The 27,089-nt window shown below is 33.6% G+C and overlaps 1 protein-coding gene across 2 annotated transcripts in view; it reads right to left on the reverse strand.

The window, feature by feature from the left end:
• Positions 1-27,089, reverse strand: part of LOC105481413 (phosphatidylinositol-4-phosphate 3-kinase catalytic subunit type 2 gamma) — a 421,186-nt gene that overhangs the window by 379,848 nt on the left and 14,249 nt on the right. Inside the window, exons 2-3 of one of the 2 annotated variants that reach the window (XM_011741018.3) lie at positions 5,386-6,141; positions 1,232-1,314 (exon numbers count right to left, since the gene is read on the reverse strand). In XM_011741018.3, the coding sequence (XP_011739320.2) occupies positions 1,232-1,314; positions 5,386-6,063 (761 nt within the window). In that variant the 5' untranslated portion in view covers positions 6,064-6,141. Of the gene's footprint in view, positions 1-1,231; positions 1,315-5,385; positions 6,142-27,089 lie in introns of those variants that run through there. The other variant, XM_024792846.2, reaches the window with a different exon arrangement.

Here is a 27,089-nt window from a genome sequence, read left to right on the forward strand (position 1 = left end):
GAGTTTCCCTCTTGTCGCCCAGGCTAGAGTACAATGGCGCGATCTCAGCTCACTGCAACCTCCACCTCCCAGGTTCAAGTGATTCCCCTGCCTCAGCCTCCCGAGTAGCTGGGATTACAGTCTCCTGTCACCACACCTGACTAATTTTTATATTTTTAGTAGAGACGAAGTTTCATTCACCATGTTGGCCAGGCTGGTCTCGAACTCCTGACTTCAAGTGATCCACCCACCTGGGCCTCCCAAAGTGCTGGGATTACAGGCAGGAGCCACCATGCCCGGCCTTTTATTTTTCTTTTTTGAGACAGGCTCTCACTCTGTCGCCCAGGCTGGCGTGCAATGATGTGACAGCTCACTGCAAGCTCCACATCCTGGGTTCAAGTGGTTGTCCTGACTCAGCCTCCCAAGTATCTGGTGTTACAGGTGCACGCCACCACACCTAGCAATTTTTTTTTCTTTTATATTTTTGGCAGAGACAGGGTCTCACCACTTTGGCTAGGGTGGTCTTGAACTCCTGGCCTCCAGTGATCCACCTGTCTTGGCCTCCCAAAGTTCTGGGATTATACGTGTGAGCCACCGTGCCTGGCCGAATGCATTAGTTTTTCAAAACTTTCAGAAACCTTAGCAACAGAAGAGGTAGAACTATATAAATTTTAATTGCTAATAAGAAATTGGCCTTAAAAAAGGTGTCTATGTTTATATCATAAATTCATCTTTAGATTAACAAAATACCAGTGATTTTTTTTGAATATCTGCTAGTGATCAAATTCATTTCTCAATGAATTAACACACACACATTTATTCAATATTCTGCCAATCCACTCAAGATAAGATTGAACGATGATGATTCTACATAGACTGCCCCAGGTAGGGAGGATAAATTTATGTTAATTTGGGGGTTAGCCAGAGGTGTTAGTCACTTATATCATTAAACAACAACAAAAAAATTCATTGCAAACCAAACCACCAACAAACAAGTGCACGTCTGAATTTATAAAACATTTAACTTTAACCAAATTTTTAAGAGAAAAACATCTATTTGACTATAAACAACAAAAACATTAACAGAAGTTGATTAATGAACTAATTTGTCAAAAATTTGTGTGTGTGTGTGTGTTCTGGAATTACAGGACTTTGACTTTTATATGCTAAATTAATCAGTTCAGTGATGTCAAAATACACAAATTTATTTAGGCACAAAAATTTCAAAGTTTAATGAAATACCAATACTCACTTTTTTACGTTGTTGCAAAAAGAGGCCAGACTCGTATTACTGCCTTGAGGTACTTCCACTAGCTGAATGGAGCAACCTATTGACTTAAAATTAAAACTACTAAATTAATATAATTTTGTGAAGAGAAAATATTAAATAATTCTACAGTTTTATCCTGTTTTGAAGTTTCATTCAGATTTCATTTTTAAATTTTTTTTAGATTTTTAAAAATTGAAGTAATATTTACATATAGAAAAATGCATAGATCTTAAGTATATAATTTGAGTTTTGTAGAAGGCATAAAACTGTGCTATCAATACCCCAATGACAATATAGAACATTTCTTTCATTTTAGAAAATGTCCCCATATCTTTTTTTATATAAATCTGCATATCTATTTGGTAACTATTGTTATTCAGATTTCTATCACCATAAATAAGGTATATGCGGTATTTTATTTGCAGCTTCTATGTAATGATACACATATTTTAAAATTATTTCTGCTATCACACATATCAGTAGTTTATCATTGTTATTGCTGATTAGTAGTATTCCATTGTGTGACTGTTCCACAATTTGTTTAGTCATCTTCCTATTAATGAACCTCTGGGTTGGTTTTAGCTTTCTGGTATTGTAAAGAAAACTATTAATGCTCATATACAAGTAAATATGTGAATGCATGCTTCATTTCTTGGGAATATATACATGAATAGCTTGGGAATATATGAATGAATAACTTGGTCAGAGAGCGCATGTAGGATTAAAGAAACCATTCTTGCCTTATGCATTTTAAAACTCTGTTATTAGGTATGTACACATTTCAATTTATTATCTCTTCCTGATTGACCATTTTAGCATTACAAAATGATCCCTTTTTTCTCAGCCCTGAAATAATATTTTTGATATTAATAATCATGCAAGCATTTTTTCCTGATTGAATGTTAAGTCTTTTTGTTTCTTTTACTTTCAATCTATCTCTGCCTTTGTTTCTTGTGTCCCTCGTAGACAGTAATTGAGTCCTTCCTTTTTTTAATCTCATTTGTCAATTCCTGCCTTTTGTTTGGAATGTTTATTCTATTTACATTTTGTAATTTATGGAAATTGTTAGATTTAAGACTGTCTTACTTATATTTGTTTCTAATTGTCTTTTCTATTTTATTCTGTTCTTCTATTTCTCCTGACATGTTTATTTTATTTTATTCTTCTGCTGCATTTTTAGATTTTCTTCTTTTTTTTTTATAATTCATGGTACTAGCTCTAGGAATTACAATATACACTCTTAACATATATCAGTTTACTTGGAGTTACTACTGTAACCATTGCATTTAACATGTATGAATTTACATAGCAAAATAACATTTAACCCCCTTCCACCCATTATGTTATTATTGCCGAATAGTTTTTTATTCACATACACAATAAATCCTACAATAGCATGCTATTGTATTGCTTTAGTACATTGCCTTTCAAAAAGTTTAAAGTAGTCATTTGTATTATTCAACTACTATTTCTATCATTCTTCACTCTTTCTTAGATTCCATCTGGTGTCATTTTCCTTGTACCGGAAGTATTTAATTTGGCATTCTCATGTGTCTGCTAGCTGACTAATTTCTTTCAACATTTGTTTATGGTAATGTCTTTATTTTGTTTTTGGATTTGAAACTTATACTCAGTGGATATTTAGTATGTTTTATTTTCTTTCAAAGATTTAAAAATGTCATTCTATTGTCTCTGGCTTCCATTGTTTCGAGTGAGAAGTTTCCTTTTATTCACATTGTTGTCCCACTGTGTAAAATCTTTTCTTCCCTTTTTGCCCCCTTCTATAATTTTCTCTTTTAATTTTTAGATGTTTGAGTATAAAATGTCTATATGTGGCTGTCTTTGCATTTATTCTGTTTGGGTTGTGGTGAGCTTCTTAGATCTGTAATTTGATATTTTCTATCAAATTTGAATAATTTCCTGACCATTATTTCTTCAAATTAATTTTGCTCCCTATTTTTCTTTCCTCTTGTTAGCATTCCAGTTGTCCACATATTATGCTTCTTGTCTCATAAGTCTCTGAATCCCTGCTCATATTTATATGATCTCTGTGTTTTCTCTACTTCAGTTTGGATAATTTCTGCTGTTTTGCTTTCAAATTATTATTTTTCACCTGTTCTTTCCTATCTGTTGTTAAGCACATCGAGTAACTTTTTTATTGCATATATTTTGTTTCCAGCACTGGACTTGGCCTTTGTTTTTGTGTGTTTGTTTCTTGATGTTTCTAATTTCCTGCTGGGCTCATCATTGGGCTAGCCATTATGAACATCTTTATCTACTTGAACATACTTTTAATAACCAATTTAAAGTCCCCATCTGTTAATTCCAACATCTGGATTATCTCAGAGGCTCTTTTGACTGATAGAGTTATTTTCTTGAGCGAGAGCCAAAATTCCCTGCTTCTTTACATATCTATGCATTTTTTATTTTATGTTGAATATTGTAGATGGCTCATGATGAATCATCATTAATTTATTTTTCATTGGCAGGCAGTTAAAATCCTTCTTGTCTTGTTTGCCTTATTACTCTGATTTTTGGTTGTTGTTAGGCCACATCTATTTTGGTTAATGTAGCATTCATTTTAGAGCATGAGTTTTACTCTGAAGACATGGCTTTGTAGCTTCATTTGAATGCCTGAAGTGCTCATATCAGTCTCTTCTCTAATTTGGCCCAAATTTCTGCCTTGTAATTTCAAGTCTGTGTAATTAACACAATCCCATCCAATTCTCAGTCAAAAGCTGACATTATCTACTAAGCCTTGCAAGCATATCCTAATATTGGCCAAGCAGTAAGTCCTCTCTATACTTCTGACCCATACCCATTTCATAGCTACCTCTTCTGAAGCACTCTGCTTGTCAAATCATAGCTGCTTCTGCAACTTGGAACTGCAGGCTCTGCCTTCGCAGTCAGTGATAGTGCTGCTCAGACTGGGCTCCACCAGCCTGCACAGCAGCATGAAATTGCCCTCAGGCACAGACTGAGATGATCACAGGGCTCACTTTTCTCAAGGATTTATGTTCTGTACTGCCTATTCAACACCTTCAATCAACTGCTTCATTTATTTCGTCTAACTGTATAGTTGTTTTTAGGAGTAGGGAAAGTTTAGTAGTTGTTACACTATTGTGATCAGAACTAAACAGCCCCAAGATTTACTGAATTTTAATTTAGATATTTTGAGGTGCTACCTCTTTTGCAAGTGAATTCGAATGAAATAGAATTAGATGTTTCTTTTCCTATGTACTTATTCCACCTGTTATTTTACTATGTTGCCATTATTTGTTTGCAAGTTAACATGAGCAATATGCTATTCCTGAATTCAGGCATCATATCTTTTCTTCTTTGCATTACTCTGGATAGCATATCACAATATATTTTAAGGATTTTAAAAATAGTTGTTGTATTAAATAAAGAACCCATCTGCCTCACCCAGGAAACTACAGCTGCAATAATGTTTCTCCTTTTTTAAATCAGAAATAAATATTATTTACTTCTGATTTTACTTGTGTCTAGACTCAAGCAGAGAAACAGAGAAGTGTTCAAATACAGAAAAAAGCTCTGGTTACTAAAATGATTGGAAAGTTAGTAATAAAAGCATTAAGATGAGTCACACAATGAATACTTAATTTCCTACCTTTGGAATGATCTCGATAGAAGTTGCCTGCTAATCATATAAATTAGGAGACTCTGAGTAAAGGGGCATTTTTTCCTACCAATAATGATATAAAGTTCCAAATCATTACAATGTGACTTAAAATATAAATGTAATGAAACGTATTTGTATTTGTGTATGTGCATTAAACAAAAAATAGAAAATATTATCAGTTAAACCTTCAACTCTGCTATTTTTATCAATGAAATGAAAGTACCATAATTAAAACCAAATAAAATTTTATAATAGTTTTGATGAAACTGGAACTGGAACCTTATAGATGATATTTTAAAAAATTTATTTCCCCTTTTCTCAGAAAAAAATCTTTAATACAAGAACACATCATTTCTGAAAATATTTTTTTCAAAAGTAATATGAATAGGTTTCCCTATTTAAGGTTAGTTACCTTCATTACCAAATTAACACAATACATTATTGAATGATTCTTTCAGATTCATATTTTTAGATTGACATGTATTACACATACCTCTATGTTCTTCTGCCATGTACTTTCCCCCATCCCGGGTTGAAGAGAGCCTTTCAAAAGCATCAAAGAGGGTTCCACAATGTTCACATGTCCACTCCTTTTATTCTCTTCTTTGGGCATGAAGTCAGTTGAGAAGGACGAATTTGTAGGAGGAATGCTGCTTTCAAATCCTATAGGGTAGTTACGGTTTTCATTTTCTAATTCTTTCTGTAGATTAATTTTATCCAAACTTGTGAATGATGGAGCTAAAATATTGAATCTGGAATCATCAGCACCATGATGTTTTCCTCTGGGGCTTCCCCAGGGGCATTCTTTATTCATATTTTGAGGTTTTGGTAACACAGAAGGACTAAAACCAATTGCTGGTGCTTTTCTAACTTGATGCCAGGAGAGTTCACGGCTTTTAGAAGTGAATTCATTCAAGGATATTTGGTGTGCTTCGTTTAATGAATGCCCTTTTGAGTCCCATTTTGGTGCAATAGGCACAAAAAAGGTGTCTTCATCAATATCACTCTCGTAGTGTGGAATTTTGCCACTGATCTCATCTACTATCTGATCAAAACCCAGACTGACTTGGCTAGAAGAATGAGGTTGATTTACAAAGAGAAATTCTTGGTGTTCATACTGCTTTTCATGTGATTCATTGGGATTTGGATCTGTTTGCCAAGAATATGCCATTTTTTATTTTATGTAACTGAGAGGGTTGACTCTGCTCCAAATATCTCCTTGATAATGCAAAAGAAGATAGAAATTTTCCTAGAAAAAGCATAAAATGAAAGAAAAAGTATTTAATTTGAAAGAAAAGAGCTTGTAAGACAGATATAGGATAAATAACTATAAACAAGTGTTTTGTGGGCTTTTTTTTTTAGCAAGTGAAATAATTCCTTAAGTATTATAAAACTCTATCTGGTCTTACAACATTATGAGTCTGAAAGGAAAGTATTGACTGGGTAGACTGATAAAACTCCTGTGATAGAAAAATAAGTTCACCTCAATTATAATGAAAGTTTCATGAACCTATTCAAAGTCAATATTCCCCTTTTGCTATTAAATATCCACTTATCATTTGAGTACAGAGGGAAATCTATAAGCATGTTGGCATGCTAAAGTCTCTTTCTTATTAGCTAAACAGTCTCTTCTTGACCAGCAATTACCCCGTCCATAGACATAGTTTTAACTCTTTTCTATCCACCACAACAAATCACCTTAATATGGTTAGCTAGACATTTTCCTTTTCCCCAAAAAACTCTAAATAATTGCAAAGCCTATTATACTTCCCTAAAACTACTAACATTAAGTTCATCAATTGACTTCATGTTAGTAAATTCAAAAGACAGTTTTCAGTCCTTTTTGAATTTATCTCTTCACAGGATTTGATACCATTCACCATACTTGTAATTTCTTGCTTTCTTACTTTGGCTTTTCATGACACTGAACTTTCTGAGTCTTTCCGTGTTTTTGTTTTTGTTTTTGTTTTTTCCTATTATGCATTTTCCATCATATCCTTGTCAGAGCTTTTTTTCTTCCCTATTATTCTTTTATAGTAAATTATTTCATACCTCCTGTGGTTTAAATTACTATCCTATCCATTTGTCAATGACTTTAACCTTGGCCACTCTTCTTATTACTTAATCAATAGCTCCATTTGGATATCTTTTAAGTCTCCAAATGAAAGTCCAAAACTAATCATAATTCACCCAAGAATCTGCTCTTATTACAGTGTTCTATGGGGCAACAAAATGACACAATTATTCACGCAGTTGCTCAAACCAGAAACCAGAGTTTCACCTTTGAATCCTTCCTCATCTTTCTTCTTCTATATCAATAATCCACCAGCCCTCGTAGGGTGTACTACAGAAATACATCTTGAATCTGTCTTCCCCTCTCTATCACTACCATAGTCCTCATTTAAAGCTTTCATATTTTCACTTGAAATATTGTATTGACTCTGGGACTCCTTTTCCATTTTCTGCAATTCATTTTTGTGCCCTATACAGTAATCCAATTATGTTTTATTTAAGACATTAACCAAATATCGCCACTGGTTATAGTTTTTCAGTGGTTCCTTATTATCTCAGGATAACGTTTATTAATTCCTCAGTTGACTTGGAAGTTCCTTAATGATACGTGACACTGCACACTGTCTAGGTTCCCCTTATGCTACTCAGTTTCATTCTCTCCTTTTCATCATCCTGGCCTTCTGGCTCCTCAAAAGGACTTCATTTTTGATAACTGACATTTTCCAGGGTGTTATCCTGGACACTCATCCTACTTCTTGCCTTGCTAATTCTTTTTCATTATTTAGTATTTAATTGAAATATTAGTTCTTCAAAGAAACCTTCTGAATGCCCTGGGAAGGTAAAACTACTGTATATTTTCTACAGTTTACACTTCTCATTGGGACTAATAATTACACCTGTAATTACATATGTACCATTTCACCTTTCCATTAGATCAGCAGACCACATTTGTTATTGGTTTTTCTTACTTACAACTCAGTGCCTCGTCTATTGCTTCACTCAGAGTAGATGCTCTTTTGTTGACCATATTATTTAACAAATTTTTTAAAACTACAGTTAAGTTAGGAAAAAAATGAAATTGTGAAGTATTTGCTTCACTTTGATGGATTTATTAATTCTCTTGACAATTATGTGTGCATGTGGTAAAGACAAAAACAATTTTAAAGGATAATTCTGGTAATGATTATCAAACATTTCTCTATCAATCTTTTTTGCAATGCAATTTGATTTTTATTATATTGGCATTTAAATTTTTTTGAAAATCATAATCACCTAAGGAATAAATGAATTAGATTTATTATACTTTATATATTCAGTAAAGTAATTGAACTAACTGATAAATTTGGGAAAGATTTTCAAGAGATGTATGTAAATGGTGTATATAATAAAGTGTTAACCAGAAAATGAATCTCAAAATATTATTTAAAGCTATTATAAGAATTCATGAGTCACATAGCTATATCATTATCTACCTGAAACGCCCTTTTCAGGAATGGCAATTTTTCTCTTGATGTTTCTAGTATAAGCTATGTTTCATTGGAGCAAATTGTACTCCTTTAACCATCTGTCATGGAACTCAGAATTTGTCAGCAGATGTGACTTTAATTTTGACAACAACACTTAATATTCTGTTCCGCTCTTTCTTAGCTTGACTTGCTCCTTGTAGTTTATTATGGTAAATGTAGCTACATTAAAGTGACTTCTACAATTTTTGATGTTTTCAAAACCTTGAGTTTTTTTAATTTTATGGAGTCACAGGAAGGTCCTTAAATAAGGTATCAGTGGTCTGATGGAGCAATTAAAGATTCCTTTAGGCTGGACCATCTTGTTATTGTTAATGATATCTAACAGTTTTTGAGCACCTACTCTGTGCTAATGCTTTATATATGTAGACATTTATATGTTTTAACATGTTTATTTCTCACTTCAATCTGTCAGATATATAATATTATTACTACCACTGAGCAAATAAACGGAGGAACAAAAAAGTGTATTAACTTATCTAAGATTTGAGTTTATGTTTACAGATTTATTATAAACAAGGATTAAAGGAGGCACATGAGTGAACATGACATACTAGTATAACATGTAGAGCATGCCTGGATTTTGGCCCTGAAACAGAGTATTCACTCAACTCAACTATCTCCACTAAAAAGGGTTAAAAACTTTTTAATTTTTATTAATAACAACATTTTTTTTCAAGTACTTCTCACAGCAAGCTTGAAATGGGTTAGAAGCCTGTCTGAAAAAATTTCATTATCATGAGATAAAGGAGAATGAGAAATATCTTTTCATATTGAAAATGTAATAAAAAACACAACCTCTTCCAGATCCATTTCTTAATATTAAATTTGGTTGTTTTAAGAAATTTCTAATAATTTTCAATCTTTTTTGTACCATCATATTCTAGAAGCTACAATATTTCTTAGTTTATAAACCAACAAACAAAAATGTTATTTAGTTCCAGCCAATAAATGTTTGCATTTTGCGTTATGAAGTAATGTATAAAATAATTAAAAGTCATACACTTTGACTTTGAAACAGACTACACGTGTAGTTTAAGAGCAATTGTGACATATTTGAGAAGGCATGTCTAAGAGTCCCTGATTTAAGTAAGTCTGCAGAACTACAGAAAATGTATTTCATAGACAAAACTGTGTCCCCTCAAATATTCTCATGTTTTGATCCCTGGAACCTGTGACCACGGTAAGTTACCTGGCAAAGAGGATTTAAGAATGCAGATGAAATTAAGTTTCCTAATTAGCTTACCTTAAAATGGAAAGATTATCTGACTGGACCCAGTGTAATCACAAAGATCCTTAAAATGGGAGAAGGAGAGAAGAGATCAGACTGCTGTGATATGAGGATTGAATCCACTTTGCTGGCTTTTAAGATGAAGAAAGGGGCCACATGGCTAGAAATATAAGACGTCTCTAGAAGCTGGAATGGTCAAGGGATCTCTCCCTTGGAGCCTCCAGGAAGGAATACAGCCCTGATGAAATCTTGATCTTAGCACAATGGGACCCATGTTGGACTTCTGACTTACAGAACCGAAACGTAATAAATGGGTTGCTTTAAGCCACAAAGTTTGTTATAATTTGTTACAGCAGCAATAGAAAAGAAATATATAAACTGAAAGGTATTTCCTAAATTAACTGGAAAATCAGAGACTAGAATAAGTATAGAAGACCACACAAAAAAACAGCTCTCTGTTATTGGTTGTAAAGTTCAGCTCAATTCAAACAGTGATATTTGAAAGGTGGTATTATTAATGACAACTCCTTAGTGTACTACAATTGCTTATAACCTTGTATTCAGTTCAACTTGCAAGAGGTCAGTTTCTGTTGAGGATTACTTACTTATCTGGCTTCAAAGAGAAAGTACAGACAAAAATTCGGCACCTATCAAGAAAAGGACAGCCTCTGCCAGCTGCTTCTATTTTTTAAATCTACAAAGGTGTAAATATCATTCAAACAACTCCAATGTTCAGAATAGGAACAAAAATGTTTATTTTACAAAAGAACAACAAAAAAGGAACCTTTCTGAGAATGTTTGTTCTTGATCCAAAAAGTCCTGCCCATATTACTAAGAATATCTACAGGAAGAAGATGAGAGAAGTATAGAAGAAATAAATTATGGGATTAAATAAAAATGATCTTTATTTCAGATAACAAATTTTAGGAATATAAAATTTACCAGTGTTTTAATTTATATAAATATCATGGGAGATAGAGATTGTGCCAAGACAGGATGTGTCAATGTTTAATGAGCTAAACCACCTGTATTTTTAGTGAGGTGGAAGCGAAGTCTTTAACTATGGCTGCTGACCTGGTTACTGAGAAGGCTCTGAGCTGGAAGGATATTCTGAAATTCCCAAGTTTCTCTTCAACTGCTCAACCAATTCCCAAGTATCTCCTCACTTGCTGAACCAAGTGTATGTATTACACAGACACACACACAGAAAATAATATTTTAGCAAGACATAAATCTGACCTTTCTCAGTTCAATTTGGTGTATAGAGAAGACAATAACCAGATAGATAGACAGATAGATAGATAGATAGATAGATAGATAGATAGATAGATAGATTTATCTTTTATTATTTACATTATCTCACCTTTTTCATTTCTAATTTGGAATTGAGTGATAAGGTAAACATTTTATTATTTATGTAAGCTCTGATACTATTTTTATTTAAGTGAAGACAAGAGTTGCTTGAGGAAAACTAATCTTTACAATCTTGATTAGCTGCCCTTTTATGCGAACAACTGACGTTTTCTTATCCACATATAATCTGATAGAAGCTTCACTTCCCATTAAACTGCCTAAAGATTCTTGTATATGGAAAATTCAAAGCTGTCATTTATTCTCATTTTTGAGAGATACTGACTTGAATGAATACATTTATTTATTCACACACCTATTACTCATTTGCACATTTGTTTATTCAGTAGCTGTTTTTAAGTATATATGTCAAGCATCGTACAGAGCACTTGGAATACAAAAATGAATACAAAAAATATAAAATACAGCTCTGGCTTTCAAGTAGGTCATAGACACAAATTTATATTATTGTACAATATAGGAATCACTTTAATAGACACAGGCTCCATTTTATTTGTAGGATTTTATATAGAATATTATTAAGCTTATTTTGCCTTGGAAAAAGCAAAAATAAAATTCATGAAGAACATATCTGAGGTTTGTATGTTGGGTATGTTTTTGTTTAGAATGTGCAATATGTCGAATATAATTTTGTGCAGGACATTAGACCTGGTTTCAAGAATGTTTTGATTCCTAAGCATTGTTAAACTTTCAACATTAAATATAATAAAGCAGTTGAATCAGTAATTCATTCAATGCCTCTGAGTGTGTCTTAGGAGTAAATAAGACAATAAAAAGTTAGCCTCCTATTTTCACATAACAACTTTGGGGTAAATGATTTGTAGGAATAAAGCTTGCTTCAGGGAAAGACATGGAGAGTGAAGGAAACCCACAGACTGAATGCTGATAGCCCTTAAAATATGACACTCGCTATGGGGGCTGCATAAGTACAACCTAGTGGCATTTGAGGAAGAAACAATGATTCAATTATTGTCAGACAAATCTAACCTGAAGAGAATTCCAGGACAATGAGAAGGTTTACTGATCAGAAGATGTAGCTGCTGTTTGCTTTGTCTACTGCAACAAATATGCAGATCCCCTTCCTCTGTTTAAATCTTGTTTTACTGAGTGTTCTCTTAGTAATGAGTGAGAGGATTGGAAAATTATTTTCAATAATTTATTTGCTGCTCAGAGAATTTTTTTACATTAAAACTGTAAGCAGTGTCATTAGGAAAAGAAGATTTCAGTGTGTCAAAGTGAGTGGGGTAAGATTTCAAGAATAGAAGATTCCTAAGCTAACTTGAAGGAAGTAGTTTTTCTGACAGATTGAGAAGAGGAAGAGGAGGTTCTTAAATTGGTTTCCATACAGAGGATATCAATTTGGCAGTCAAGTCAAAAACAAGAAGGAAGAAAAACAGGAGTAAGAAAAATAGAAGATAGGCCAGGCGTGGAGGCTCACGACTGTAATCCCAGCACTTTGGGAGGCCGAGGTGGGCGGATCACGAGGTCAGGAGTTTGAAGCCAGCCTGGCCAACATGGTGAAACCCTGTCCCTATTAAAAATACACAAAATTAGCAGGGTGTGGTGGTGCATGCCTGTAATCCCAGCTACTTGGGAGGCTGAGGCAGGATAATTGCTTGAAACTGGAAGGCAGAGGTTGCAGTGAATGGAGATCACGTCACTGCACTCCAGCCTGGGCAACAAGAGCAAAACTCTATCTCAAAAATAAATAAATAGGATTAAAAGATGTGCAATATAAAAGGAGAAAGATGAAGTGAATGAAGACAGGTGAAGACATGAGAAGGCACTTTGTTACAAAGTATTAGGTCATGAGTCACAGCAGTGAAAAAGACCAAAATAGTCTTGTAATCTTATGGGAAGGAAAATTGTCACCAGACTTTTTGGCAGCAACACCTTGTGACAGAGCAAATAATATGATATATTTTAGATATTCAAGAAAAGAAAATTGAACCAAGGACATAAACTGACTTCAAAATTATAGCTTCTCATGCTGTCATGGCTCCGGAACTGAGGAAACATGCAGGAACTCAGGAAATATTGTTCTTATGGACTTTTATTAATAAATACTGCAGAATAAGCTTCAGACACTCAAAATGACAGAGATATATCAACATAAAGGCTGTTGGTGAGAATTAAATATATAACATGTTTTCTTAGAGACCTCAGACAGATGAGGGACATATTGAAGACAGTTTAATATGGCTATCTGAACTGACAACATAGACACAGTTCAACTTTAGTAAAAGGTGGAGGACATGAAAATAATGTATGCATTTTTAAGAAAACTTTTTATTAATCATATAAGTGACTGTATTAGAATTTTTATCCTAATAATATTTTGTGTATAATGCTGGATTTTAAAAATGAGTAATTCTAGCATCCCCAGAGTCTCTCTCTGTCTCTCTCTCTCTCTCTCTCTCTGTGTGTGTGTGTATGTGTGTGTTTGTGTGTGTCATTTCTTATAACTTCGTTCCTTGGAAGGCCTAGAAGTAACGTTCATTTCAGTACAATGAGCATTCCTCACATTCAGATTGTGGTACTCAAACATCATTACCTACTAAAAGAAAGCAAGGTTGCTTGGTGGACCAGTTGACTTCAGGTTTGGGCAGATAATGTATACAATGAGCTGGGATGTCCTGTGACTCTAGTGAGTAAGAAAGACATCAAAGAATATGAGGGTAAATCAATAGAACCTGTGAGCTAACTCAAAGAGGCTCTTACTGGCTAATATCAAATATGTTTATATCCATGAATTCACATGACACACATTCATGCACAATGAATTAATTGTCTTTGTACAATGCAGGGTTAATAAACAATCAAACATTTATTTTGTTATAGCTAAAATAAAGCTGTCATTGGATAAATAAGTAATAGATGAGGCAAAGTTTCTCTTTGTAGAAGAGAAATAAATAAATGAAGAAAGTGATGAAATTGCATTATCAATATTTTACAGCAACTAATGAATTATAAAAACTAGGCATCAAGCATTGGTGACTGCTAATATCACAAAAAGAGAGGCAGCCAGGTGTTTTGTGCTTCCTGATAAAGAATTCAAAACTACCATGAAGAAATCTTGCCAAAAATTCTAACTTGAATATATTTGATTAAGCCTCTAGATTTAATTACCAATGCCCAGGAAATATAGAGGGCAGAGACATGTTAAACTAAATCAGGTGGAAATCTGTACAGAAAAAATAATATGGTTTCTTTAACAAGTAAATTTCTAGAAAAAAATAAATGGAGCAGACATACATTAATTTAAAAATACTTTAAAATATCTACTCTCCAAATAAGGGAAAATAAAGCCATGCAATTTAGGAATAAACACTTGCTTGAAGAAATTATATAGAAAAGTACAGAAGTGATGTCAGAAGAGTGTTTACCCTTGGGGAGAGAAAGGGCATTGTGTTTGGGAGAGTAAGCAGGGCTTTCTGGACATTAGGAAATTTCTAGACATGGGAGGTGATTACAAGGTTGTTCAATTTCTAATAGCACATTAAGCTGTACCTTTATTTTGTGTAGTTGCGAATATCATCAATTTAAAAAGTATTAGGTAGCATGATTCATTGGATGTATGAAACTGAAGGACTTGTACAAAATCTACATGAAGATGCTGAATAAGCAGTTGTTACATGTGGGTCTTGAATTGAGGTGACATATCTTATGGTTTATTCCATAAACCTCTTTTAAAGAAGGTTAAGAGATTAAGAAGAGATATCAATATGAGAATAAAATCTCAGTATAAGAGACAATCAGTATATAACGATGGATGGACCCCAACGAGAAAAGTACAGAATAGTCTGAGAGGTAGGAGAAAAATAATAAGCCACTGCCATCTCACTTTGTCCACTTGTGGTCCTGGTAAGAGGAAAATAAGTGAAAAGCAAGCTGCTTCTTTTTAAGGACCTGACTGAGAACTGCAGATATCACTTCTTCTCACATCTCATTGCCCTGAATGTATAACAACAGGAAGGCTGGAAATGCAGTCTCTTATTTTGTTTGCCATGGGCCTAGGGAAAAACATGAGTATTTTATTACTAAAAGGAATAAATGACCTTGTTTAGAAAAATCATGATTGAATGACTTTGAAGTTCTCTGGGAAGGCTGGAGTTAGTGTGTGAAATGAAAATGCTGAGCCAAGTGTAACTAGCAGAAAAGTCTCTAAGAGATGTGGAGGAACAAGGTCAGAGGAGGTCAGCAAGTAGAAGACACACGGGGCAGTAGAGAAGGATGTCTGGGGAGTGTAAGGAGTGGAATTTTATACTGTGTTGAAAAGGAGTGGCCTGGTAGTCAACAGTCATTTAGAAGAACGTGGGGCCTGTCTCCTATTCCTTGGTATGTGAGGCATGGGACAATGAAGAGCTTCCACTAGAGTGTTGCAAAAGAACAAAGTCCTAAGGGAGAACCAAGTCTTCCTTACAAAAACAGTGTAAAGGAAGCCTAAAAAATATCAGCAAAACATCTTGCATGGATTACATCTCAAGTGAAAGAATGTGTCCCACTGTGTATTTTTCAAATTGAGAGTCTGTCGCTCTTCTTGCTTTTATGGGGAAAAAATGCTAATCAATTCGGATGTAGTTCTTAAAATTATATTTTTAATTTAAATGCCTTTTAAAATGTATATAATTTAATAATAAAAGGAGTTGGTATGTTAGTAAACAACTTCAGGCATGTCAAAGTTACATTTTTGAAATATGAAACTATCCCTTAAGAGGATTTATATTTATAAAGCATTATATCTTTTAACTGTAAAGTACCCACAATAGACTGTTTTCTGTTATTTTAAATGGTCTAGAATTAGAGTAAAACTATAGATCATTGTAGAGCTAGCCTACATTTTATAGAATACTAGTCCAAAACCATTGGGACTGGTTTAACTGATAAGTTTTACCTCACTTGGGAACTAAGCCACCGCAGATTTTCCTTGAAAACAATAGTAGTCCTTGGGCCACATTTAATGTTATTCCCTAAGCTCAACATAATTCTGCAAAACTAAAGCAGAATTTCAGCACCATTTAGTCAAAGGTAACGGGGGTTAATGAGGAAAAAAAATGGGCTCAAGAGAGTTTCATCTTTAGTCTTCATTAATAGCTGCATGACTTTGGGTAAATTAATAAACATTTCTAACATCTCAAATTTATTATTAATAAAAATAAAGATATTAATAACTACCTTCCATAGTGTTAATAACTATCATTTAACAAAAACTTGTTGGGCCATGCTCAGTGGCTCACGCCCATAATCCCAACACTTTGGGAGGCCGAGGTGGGTGGATCACCTGAGGTTGGGAGTTTGAGACCAGCCTGGCCAATGTGGTGACACCCCATCTTCACTAAAAATACAAAACTTAGAAGGGCATGGTGGCTCATGCCTATAATCCCAGCTACACGGGAGGCTGAGGCAGGAGAACTGCTTGAACCCGGGAGGTGAAGGTTGCAGTGAGCTAAGATCCCGCCACTGCACTCCAGCCTGGGCAACAGAGCGAGATGCCATCTCAAAAAACAAAACAAAAAAAGTAACTTATCAGTGTCTGACAAATAGTAGCCACATCATTTTATAATTGCTATTTGGATGTATCCCTTAATCTATTAATTTTGTCTGTTTTATTTAACTGATTCTATGTATTTTAACTGATAATAATAAAAGAATGTATATTGTCATCTTTATTTCCATTTTGCGTGTTATTGTTAGTTACCAATGTAATGCAGCAAAATTTTCCACTCATGCAAAAGGTTTTTATGAATATTTCACTGTGAATGGAAGTAAGTAGCAGAAACAAATAATTCCATAATAGTTTCTTCTTTGGAGAACTCTAATATTGTTCTGAAACCAAAGTGGTAAATAATTATAGCTCTTACATGAAATCCCATTACATGGTAGTCACTTTCCAGGACATGATTTGAGAAGACTTGTATGGATGAGGAAAACTTAGGGGAGGTAATGCTTCATTACTGCCCTCTGTCAGATGCAGGAAACGGGAGAGAAATTACACATACCCTGATGTATCTATTGCTGTTCTAGTGGCTAGAAACATGTGGATGTTTTTCACCAAAAAAAATAAAATTTATAGGTGAATTAATTATTCAAAATACCAAAAATATGAAAACCTACTTAATGATGTTTAATACTAACGTAATTGTTAGCATGAGGATACAGGTTCTTAAGAAATCTAAGTTTCAGCTGGCACAGTGGCTCACGTCTGTAATACCAGCACTTTGGGAGGCTAAGGCAGGAGGATAGACTTGAGGCCAGGAGTTCAAGACCAGCCTGGTCAAAATGGCAAAACCCAATCTCTCCTAAAAAATAAAAAAAAAATTGCCAGGCGTGGTGATGCACGGCTGTAATCCCAGATACTTGGGAGGCTGAGGCATGAGAATTGTTTGAGCCCGGGAGGTGGAGGTTGGTGCACCAATATGCACCACTGCACTTCAACCTGGGTGATAGAGTGAGATTCTGTTTAAAAAAAAGGAAGAAAGAAATCTAAGTTTCGACTGAATCTTCGACAAAGTTATTGTTATGGTGAATGATATATTGGATATGAATATGATTTAGAGAAAGAGCTAGAATTTTTTTTTGAAAGGTAAATGTAGGTAAAACCAATAATAAGGTGAATATACTGGTACTTTTAATGCTTCTGAGAACACGGCACACACAATGATATATACCATATAAAATTACTTTTTAAAATATGGCTAATATGCACTGTTTGAATAACCACATTTTATTTTCACTATTTAAAACAAGTATCTGAATTATGTCATATGATTCACTGCATAGGAAACACAACAGTGGGAATTCATGTAAAAATCAATGTAGTATAAGAGTTAAATGAATTAGTATGGTAAGGTTGAGTGAAAGAATAAATAGGTAGAAAAATTCAGAAAACTTTGCAACAACCTGAAAAAGGTTACAAATTATAAAATTAAAAGCTGGTCAAATAGACCGTGGTTTTAGGAAATAATATCCTTAATGATATCTCTAATCTTAGAATAATAATAATTTAAATAACAATGAAAATCAAGACACTTAACATCAATACAGTTGACTTGCTGTAGAATGGTATCTGGCTGGTAACATAACTCAAAAAATTAAGCAAATATTTTATGAATTGAACAAGCAAACAAAAAATTCATTGGTAGTATAGCATTACGAGCCGCAAAGACTGACATGCATTCAGTCAACTAAATTTTTATCATATGTCAGTCAAAACAGATTAAACAGAAATGGAAGGAAAACATCCACACGTACTGGCTGGCACTTGCTTAGTATCTGGAGGAGAATAAATATGCCAGCCTGAAAAAAATGGTAAAGAGATGGTTCATTTTCCTGCTACTGCTGGATTGAGAGATACAGGGTCTGATCAATTCCCTCTACCACTCTAAAAAGGTTGCACTGTTGCACAGCAACACCTTTCAGTAGCAACGAGGGCCACATGGCCACTTAGCTTTCTACATGCTTTCTAAGACTAAAATTTGCATTAATGCAAAATGTCGCGTCTATGGTGACATGCATCATGTAGGAATGGGGGATGTTTTGCCTCATGTAGGAATGGGGGATGAATATTTGGGATACAAAAAATGCCATGAGAAAGTACAAAAACAGTCCACTACTGGCAAAAGAAGGACTATATATTGACTAGAATTACCTAGATATGTATACCTTCTCAAAATAGTCAATCAGACGATGAAAGCAATATAGATGAAGTCCAGAATTTAGAGAAATTGTGACTGCTAGTGACCAGAAATCAGATGAAGTCTGTTCATATTTACCATCCCTATAGTTGAAAATCTGAGAAACATGCTCTAACAGGTCAATAATGAGAGGAACCAGGCAAGATAAGCTGCAGACATTATTTATGAGTCATCAATGGAGAGAATTCAAAGGATGAGTACTTAGGAAAAATGTGTTAATATAGATGTGAGAATATACTACAAGAAATAAAGTGAGTGCTTATCAAGACATAAAAGATCTTACTTCTGAAAAATAAATGTTATGTATAACGAAGTAATTATTATAAAAAGAGTAGTTATATGTGATTGATAAAATTAAGAAATCATGTGTTCTATTAAATACTCTATAAAATTAAAAAGTAGCAAACAAAATGAAAAAAAGAAATTGAGAAGGAGATGTCAATAAAATGGAGCTTAATGAGATACTGAGATGTGAAGAACCTGAAAATTCAGTCACATATTTAAAATATTCCTTAAAGCAGAATTTATACATCAGAAAACTAAATTTTGAAATAAAAATTGAGAAATACTATGAATACAGAATAAGAGGAACAAGTGATAGAAATGTAGAAGAAGTGATACTATAATTGTAACATTCATGGAAAGAACTATCACTATGTTATGGAAATCCTAAAAATAAATCAGAAAAAGTAGAAACAACCAACATTGAAGATGGCAAAAAAAGAAAACCCTGAATATGCATATCACATCTGCATATGTATATGGCACATATCTACATAACCAGAAAATATACGTATACTGTGATAATTTCAAAATGAAGCATTTACTCAACGTGAAAAAAATGAAGAAAAAGAAGAGAATGAGGAGGAGGAGGAGGAAGAAGGGAGGGAGGGAGAGAGGAAGAGAGGAGGAAGAAAAAGGAGGAGGAGAAAGAAAAATCCATCTGGACATACAGTTTACTTTTAAAGACAAACTGCCTTAAGATAATGGAACTATGTCTACATAGTTCTAAAGGTAAATATGTTCTATACCAAGAATTCAGTTTGTGTTTTGTATGTGAGAGCAGCTAAAACATATTCGAACATATGTAAGTGCTCACAAACCTTTGTGCACTTCTAATGAGTAACGTGCATCAGGCCACAAATTTTTAATCAAAATAAGAACTCACTAATAGGGAACTAATAGTAACTCTTTAAAAATCAGTTAACATTGATTAGGTCTAAATAATGATTGCAAATATAATTTAATAATTTCAAAATTTACTCCGTATTAATGAGCAAGATGAAGAGTCTTAGATTGTATTTCAACTAAAACTGAAAGGCATGGTAAATTTTCTGTCTTACTAGAGGAAAGGGGAGGAAAGGGGATAAACATGCTGTTCTGTTTCTATCAATTTTTTTTACAAGTTCATATATATTTGTTTGTATATAGAGAGTTATTAAGTATTATAGACCTATTAGTAGGAGAAAAATACCGTCCTTATTTTCCAAAACACTAGAGGAATCAAAATGTGATAACATTTACATTACATTCAGCAGAAATACAGGAAATTAAAAGTATATTTTAAGAATAGCAAAGAGAACAGGCCCTCTAGGATCACTGACATCTAATGATGATAAATATAAGCAGTTAATAGGATTAAGAACATTATGCAAATACAAATTTTCTATTGCATAGTGTTTTTGTTTTGTTTTGTTTGATGAAGTCTCGCTCTTGTTCCCCAGGTTGGAGTGCAATGGCACAATCTGGCTAACTGCAACCTCCGCTTCCCAGGTTCAAGCGATTCTTCTGCCTCAGCCTCTCAAGTAGCTGGAATTACAGGCACCTGCCACCACGCCTGCCTAATTTTTATATTTTTAGTAGAGACGGGGTTTTATCATGTTGGCCAGGCTGGTCTCGAACTCCTGACCTCAGGTGATCTGCCCACCTCAGCCTCCCAAAGTGCTGAGATTACAGGCATGAGCCACCGTGCCCGGCCTATTGCATAGTTTTTGCAGCAGAAACATGAAAAAATTAAAGCAAAGTTAAAAGTATTGCCAAATATATTACTCAAACATACACACCTACACAAACACACACAGAGAGACATGCAAAATGAAGCAAGAGAGGCAATATTAGTAACAGAAAACTGTAGGCTAAAAGCATCAAGACCATTTTATTGAAATTTTTATGTAAATTATAATATATATATAGGCATTTATGAAGCAGATAAAAGTGTGTGTTTTAAGATGAATTAATGGAAACTTCTGGAATTTTATAACCAGCTCAATTTATTAACTAATATTAACTTTATATTTATACTTTATATATTTACCTTTTCCATCTGCTAAAGATTGAATCCTTTTATCAATAAATCATACAAAAACATTTGTTTTGCGTTTAATTTTGAATTTGTTCACGATTTCTTAAATGATGAAGCATAAATGAACATACTTAAAATGTAAAAAATAATTTTCTCACATCAGAAACCAAGTATCAAGGACATATTTGAGAAGGGGATTTAACCAGAGCCCAAGTGGCCAAAGTACAGATTAAAGAAAAATTTGCCGCTAATTATTCTGGAGAAGGCTTTTCTCCTTGGCGTTTGAATAAATAGCCACATATGTGTATACGCAAAAATATAGAAACGCACACAACCATGAAATAATCAAGCTGATGCTTATAAAATTATTTCAGTACTATGAGATGAGAATGTTATGAAGACTCTAAGAAAGAGAATTCTCAAAATCATTGAGGAAAAGGCTTGCTGAATGAGCAAGTGTTCATATGTCCCATGCAGACTTTTACGGCTGTAATTAGTCTGGTAAGACAGAAGAGAAAAGAGTGGTGACACTGATCTCAATCTGCAAAAGACACTGTGCACTGTGAGCCAGGTAGATGGTTTTTCTCCCCACGCCCGGAGAGAGTTTTCTCACAAGGCTGAGTGTTGATGAGAAAGTGTTCAGAAACAATAGATCTGAATTCAGCCTGTCTGCTCACACAGCTGATTTTCTTCTTTTGTTCTCAAATACAATATTCCAAAAAATAGCTGTCTCCAGAAAAAAAAAAAATGACTCCTACTCAAAGATGCACAGTAACAAGAAAGTAATCATAATGGGACCTAAGGAAAAATATCACAACAAAGGAGGAAGCCAATGTGATCTCGGGGGAAGAAAAAAGATGACGAATATAAGCCAATACTCAACAACACCGCATTTCGAAAAGCAGAACAAAGTAAAAATGTGTTCTCATAACGTGTTTATCTCTAGAACATTACCATTAATGGAAATTTTTAAAGAATGTGCTTAAGAGTGGAAGGAAAATTATCCCAGGGAAGGTCTGAAAATACCAGAAGGGGAGGTTAGTGAATATGATAGTAAATATGTGGCTAATTCTGAACTAACGTTGACTATATAAACAATAACAATTTCTAATCTGGAAAGCAAAATAAGTAAGATATAATTAAATACTAGACTATAATGCTATATAAGTGGGGGTCGAGCAATCCAACTTTAAAAATTTTTATATTGAGAAAGTACAGATATAGATAAATTTTGATTTCTGAAGAATGCATATTAAATTTTTAGATAAGAAATGTATATTCAGATAATACAGGGTATATTTTCTACTGGTAGAAAGAGAAGAATGTAAACAATAACAAAACAACAAACATCGAGCAAGTTGGAAGGAGTTCCTAAGTGAGAAGAAAAGATGAGAAAAGGGTGGCACCGGTTTCAATCAGCTGAAGTCAAACAATTGCCTTGTCCTATCTTCAGTTAAAGCACAACTATAAATGTTCTCTAAGAGGAAGGAATGAAAAGGTATATATCAGAAACACATAAATGTAAATTGGTTATGTCATATAAAATCTATAGATTGTTACATTTTATTAAGAAAAAAAGCTAAATGAGATTTGTTACAGATATAGCAGAAATTGAAGGATAAGGATAAGGGCTGCTTAAAATTAAAAAGATGAAAAAGGTATCACAATTTGTAATAATATCAACAACAACAAAAAACGGATGTCATTACATTAAAAAGACAAAACAGACCTATTGGAAAAAATAATTCAGGAGGTAAAGAATAACACTTTATGAGGTAAAGATTCAGTTCACCAGGTGCATATCACAGATTTTACACTTAAAAATAATTCATTTGAAATTTAAATGGCAACAGTTTGTATTGCTACAAGGAGAAACTGCTATAGCCGCATTTATAATGGAAGAAATAGTAATCTCACATCATTTGTAGAGTGATCAGTCAAAAATATACAATTAACAAGCTTAACTCAATGAACATATATAAGATACTATATCCAGTATTGGAATTTACACCTTTCTAAGGACAAGATGGCTTATGAAAACTGATCATATATTTGGCTAATTTTAATATAATTCAAAGTCAGTATTATACAGACTGTTTTCTCTGTCCCCAATGTAGTCAAAATCAGTAAAAATAAGATAAGTTACAGAACTCATGTTTTTAAACTTAAAAAACATTTTTAAATAACTTGCACAGTGAAAAACCACAATAAAATTAGAAAAACTTTGAGATAAAAAATAAGGTTGCCAAGAAAAATACATATTTTTGCATAAGAAATTCAAAGATACACATCACTCTTATTTTACAGCTGAAAAACTCTTGAAAATATTTTAGCCAACAGAAAAATAAATCATAATAATTTAAAATGCATGAGTTTTGTCATAAAAGGTCTATTGCTAAGAGCTCATAACGGTTAACATGGATTTATGCCTAAATAATTTAATCATTCTTTTTTTCTTTTGCTATGATTATCTGTATACCATTTCATCAGATCATACATTTGGAAAATAGCAATAATGTAGTTAGAAATACAATGCGATGCTTTTCTAGATTGGAAAGGATTACTTCATCATGTTTTCTTCCTAAGCTCTAAGAGAATTGTACCATGTTTTGCTTCCTTGAAGAGAGCTTCCTCACGACCAAAATGACTCCAGCTCAGGCAGAAGAAAAAGTGAAACCACAGCCTTGGGGTTCACAATGGCATCACAGGATCTTGTTTATTCAATGAATCAGTGAAGACTCACCTACTTACTATGAACCCTTTCTATAGGAGGTAGAAGTTGTCTTTTTTTTGTTTTGTTTTGTTTTTTGCCAGCTCACACATGGTGAGCTATTTTCTTATGCTCAATTCACAAACTTGCTTTTTACCTGGTTTAGATGGCAGATAGACATGCGTGGAGAATAAATAACATGTCATGGAAAGAGCCCTTGAGTTGGAATAAGAAAACCTTGATTAAAATCCAAGCTCTTAATAACATTATTAATGACATGAGTGGTATGTATTCTTTAACCTAGCTCTCAGTCTGTTTCCTAATATGCAATAATTACATTAGCTAATGCATTTAAAAAGGTGATCACTATGTACAAGTTATGTATGATGATTAGTTTGAAAGAATGGGGTATATCTTATCTCTAACTGAATCCCAAGCTTCAGAAATAGAATTGTTCATCAGACAAGAACATAAGGGAGCAACTGGGACACACAATAGGTTCACATTGGTCTCAGTGAGCTACCAATAAAGAGGGAGGCAGACAGCAGAAAGACAGAGCCCAGCACTGAGGGAGGAAATGGAAATAGAACAGAGCTTCTCTCCAGCAGGAGTTGTGGCTAGTTTGGATCCCATATGTTAAGCAATTCCACCTTCCATTTAACAAGAATTTCCTCTGGGAGCCACCATGGGGATGACATCTACAGGCTAGTGGCACGAGCTTCAAGACACTAAAAGTGTACACTAAGAAAAATCTACCAGCAGACATGAATGAAACAATTAGCTCAAGGCTCTGATGCAATGGTATGATATCAAATGCAATCTGTGGTGTCAGCTAGCTGGAAAGAGAGAGAAAGAAAAAGGCAGAGGGAGAGGGGAAAAGAGAGAAAGAATAGCTTATTCAGGAAAGATAAATCTTCTAGTTGTAGATTCTGGGGAATATTTACAAGCCAGATATCTCTGTTTCAAAATACGGCACAAACTCACTCTGATTTTAAATTCATCTACCATTTTTGTATCACAGTATAATTAAAGAGCTATTTTGCCTCAATGATATATTTGAATCGAAATATCATGCTATGTAGTTAAGTATAGGAAGTTTATTTGTTTTAGTTTCTTACCTGACGCATATATCTTCCTGAAATGAAACACGATCTCATTTCTTTTAAAGAGTCAAATACGCTCACACAAGCTAAAACACTTCTATTTCAAGGGAACATGATGCTTCCACTGGAAGCTTTTATTCCTGTTTGGCAGGTTGGGCATGTTTGGAAATCTATTTTTCATCAAACCCTGAAGGGTTATATGGAAAAAAAAAAAAAAGGTTTGCACTGACGAATAGAGGATGTAAGCCAAAAACCTAACAATAAATTAGCTTCTCTGTGCTAAACAGAATTCAGGCCAAACATACTGATCAGCAATATACAAACGAAAATATATTTTTAAAAAAACATGTAAGGCCAGCATATTTCCCCTCAAATTAGAGCTAAGGTTATTATATTTAAACATGGAGGTGGTTGGATGTGGTGAAACAAGTGGTCTCAATTTGCAGGAGCAGAGGTGAGCCCTTGAAAAAGGGACTCTAGCCATTCTGTGAGTTTCAACTATCGAGGTATTTTCTTTATTTAGTTAGAATTTAATAAGTTCAATTTTTTTTCTAATTTAGAAAGATATTAATTTTTTGTTTAACCTTAGGACGCATAGTAAATTTCAATTTAAATATTATTTTTAATCTAATAACATTTGAAAAGAAACAGCAAAATAAAACAATATTTATAAGATTAGCAAGTAGATTGGGTAGTTTATTGTTTTGGTATACTGCTCTTGAAATTGAACAATGTGTGAAGACTCTGACACAACGAAAGAAATTATATAATTAAATCCAAGTAAAATAGGATCCGCCAGAAGCAGGCCTGCTTTACTGGGAGAAAATTTTAGGAAATACAAATAAATTGGATTACTCTTGTTTCCAAAATATGTTGTAGGAATCTTTTGTTGTTGCTGTTTTTGTTTTTGTTTTTCTTGTTTTTAGATTTATATTAGTTTTATGTAAGAATGATTTCTTACATGGAAGGGTAGAGAAGAGAAAGTTGCAAATTATATCACTTTCAGGGCTACTCATGGAAAGATATTTACAGTATTGAAGGTTCACAGTTGTACAACACCATCCCCTGACCCTTGTACCCCTTCTGTTCTAAGCTACAAAGGTGTGAGAGGTTACAGAACAATGGGAGCTTGACCTAGAAATGGAGGGTGATGCCATACAGGAAAACAATCATACCTTTATATTTTAATAATAACCTGAGCTGCAATTCTTAGCTTTGGAACTCTGAGGAGATAGATGACTTTAAAAATAGCTTTACATGTAGTGATTTTTTCCAAATACATTTATGCTAAATCCTTAAAAATCTCTTTAAATTAATTCCTAAAATGAGCCACTATTTAAGAAAAATAGTCCTTTCAAAAATTGAAACATTTTGGATCTACAAATCTCTTACCACACATTAAAGTAGGCTCATACATTTTACAGGAGAACTTATGAGAGCTGGACTGGGTTGAAAAGGAACAATCTAATCTTGATAAAACTGAAAGATTAAGGTTAGAACAGTTTGATAGTCATTATTCATTAACAAGAAAGGGTACAAAATGTAACTTGTACTTTGTTTCCTTTGAAAATATGTTCTTCAATATTTTATCTTTCCTTGTTTAACATGTATGCTTACCCATTTTAGTAGAACTTTTAATTAAAAGTGAAATCCGGAGAACAACTATGCTTTTTCTAAAATTTACTTTTTTCATGGCTATGTCTTACGTCTAAAATTTAAACACACAAAGCCTCTGTTTTACCTGGTAGTAGTCTACTCCACGTTTTAAGTAAAGTATTTAAGATGTAATGATCAAGCTTCAACAATGAAATGCAAATTTTATTTAAAAATCAATCTTTACAGTGCAAGTTTATTTGATTTCCTATCTACTGTGTTAATATTAATTAGGTTATTTTGTTTATGCATTTTATTGTGAGATGCAAAGTTTTAAGTGTCATGGTGAACAGCCTTCTCAAACTTTCCTGCTTGTGACATTAAGAAATCAGTGTCAAATTATATATAACCTTCTATTTTTTTCTAAATAGGCTTATTTCCCCCTACTCTAAACTAATGTAATTTCTTTGTTCAAAATTCCTCAATTTTCAGAACACACACTACAAGATGAGTTCTGCAGGCATCCTTACTCAGCCTGTAGTCTTGCTCAAAACCTGGGAAAGACTTTTCAAAACTCGCTCGGCCAGTAGGTAGAACTTAGCAGAGTTGACTTTAAAGTTTAATATAAAGAATTGTGACCCAGACTCCGAAGCTGGC

The sequence above is a fragment of the Macaca nemestrina genome, chromosome 10, assembly GCF_043159975.1.
Source record: "Macaca nemestrina isolate mMacNem1 chromosome 10, mMacNem.hap1, whole genome shotgun sequence".
In the NCBI taxonomy this organism is placed as follows: Eukaryota; Metazoa; Chordata; class Mammalia; order Primates; family Cercopithecidae; genus Macaca; species Macaca nemestrina.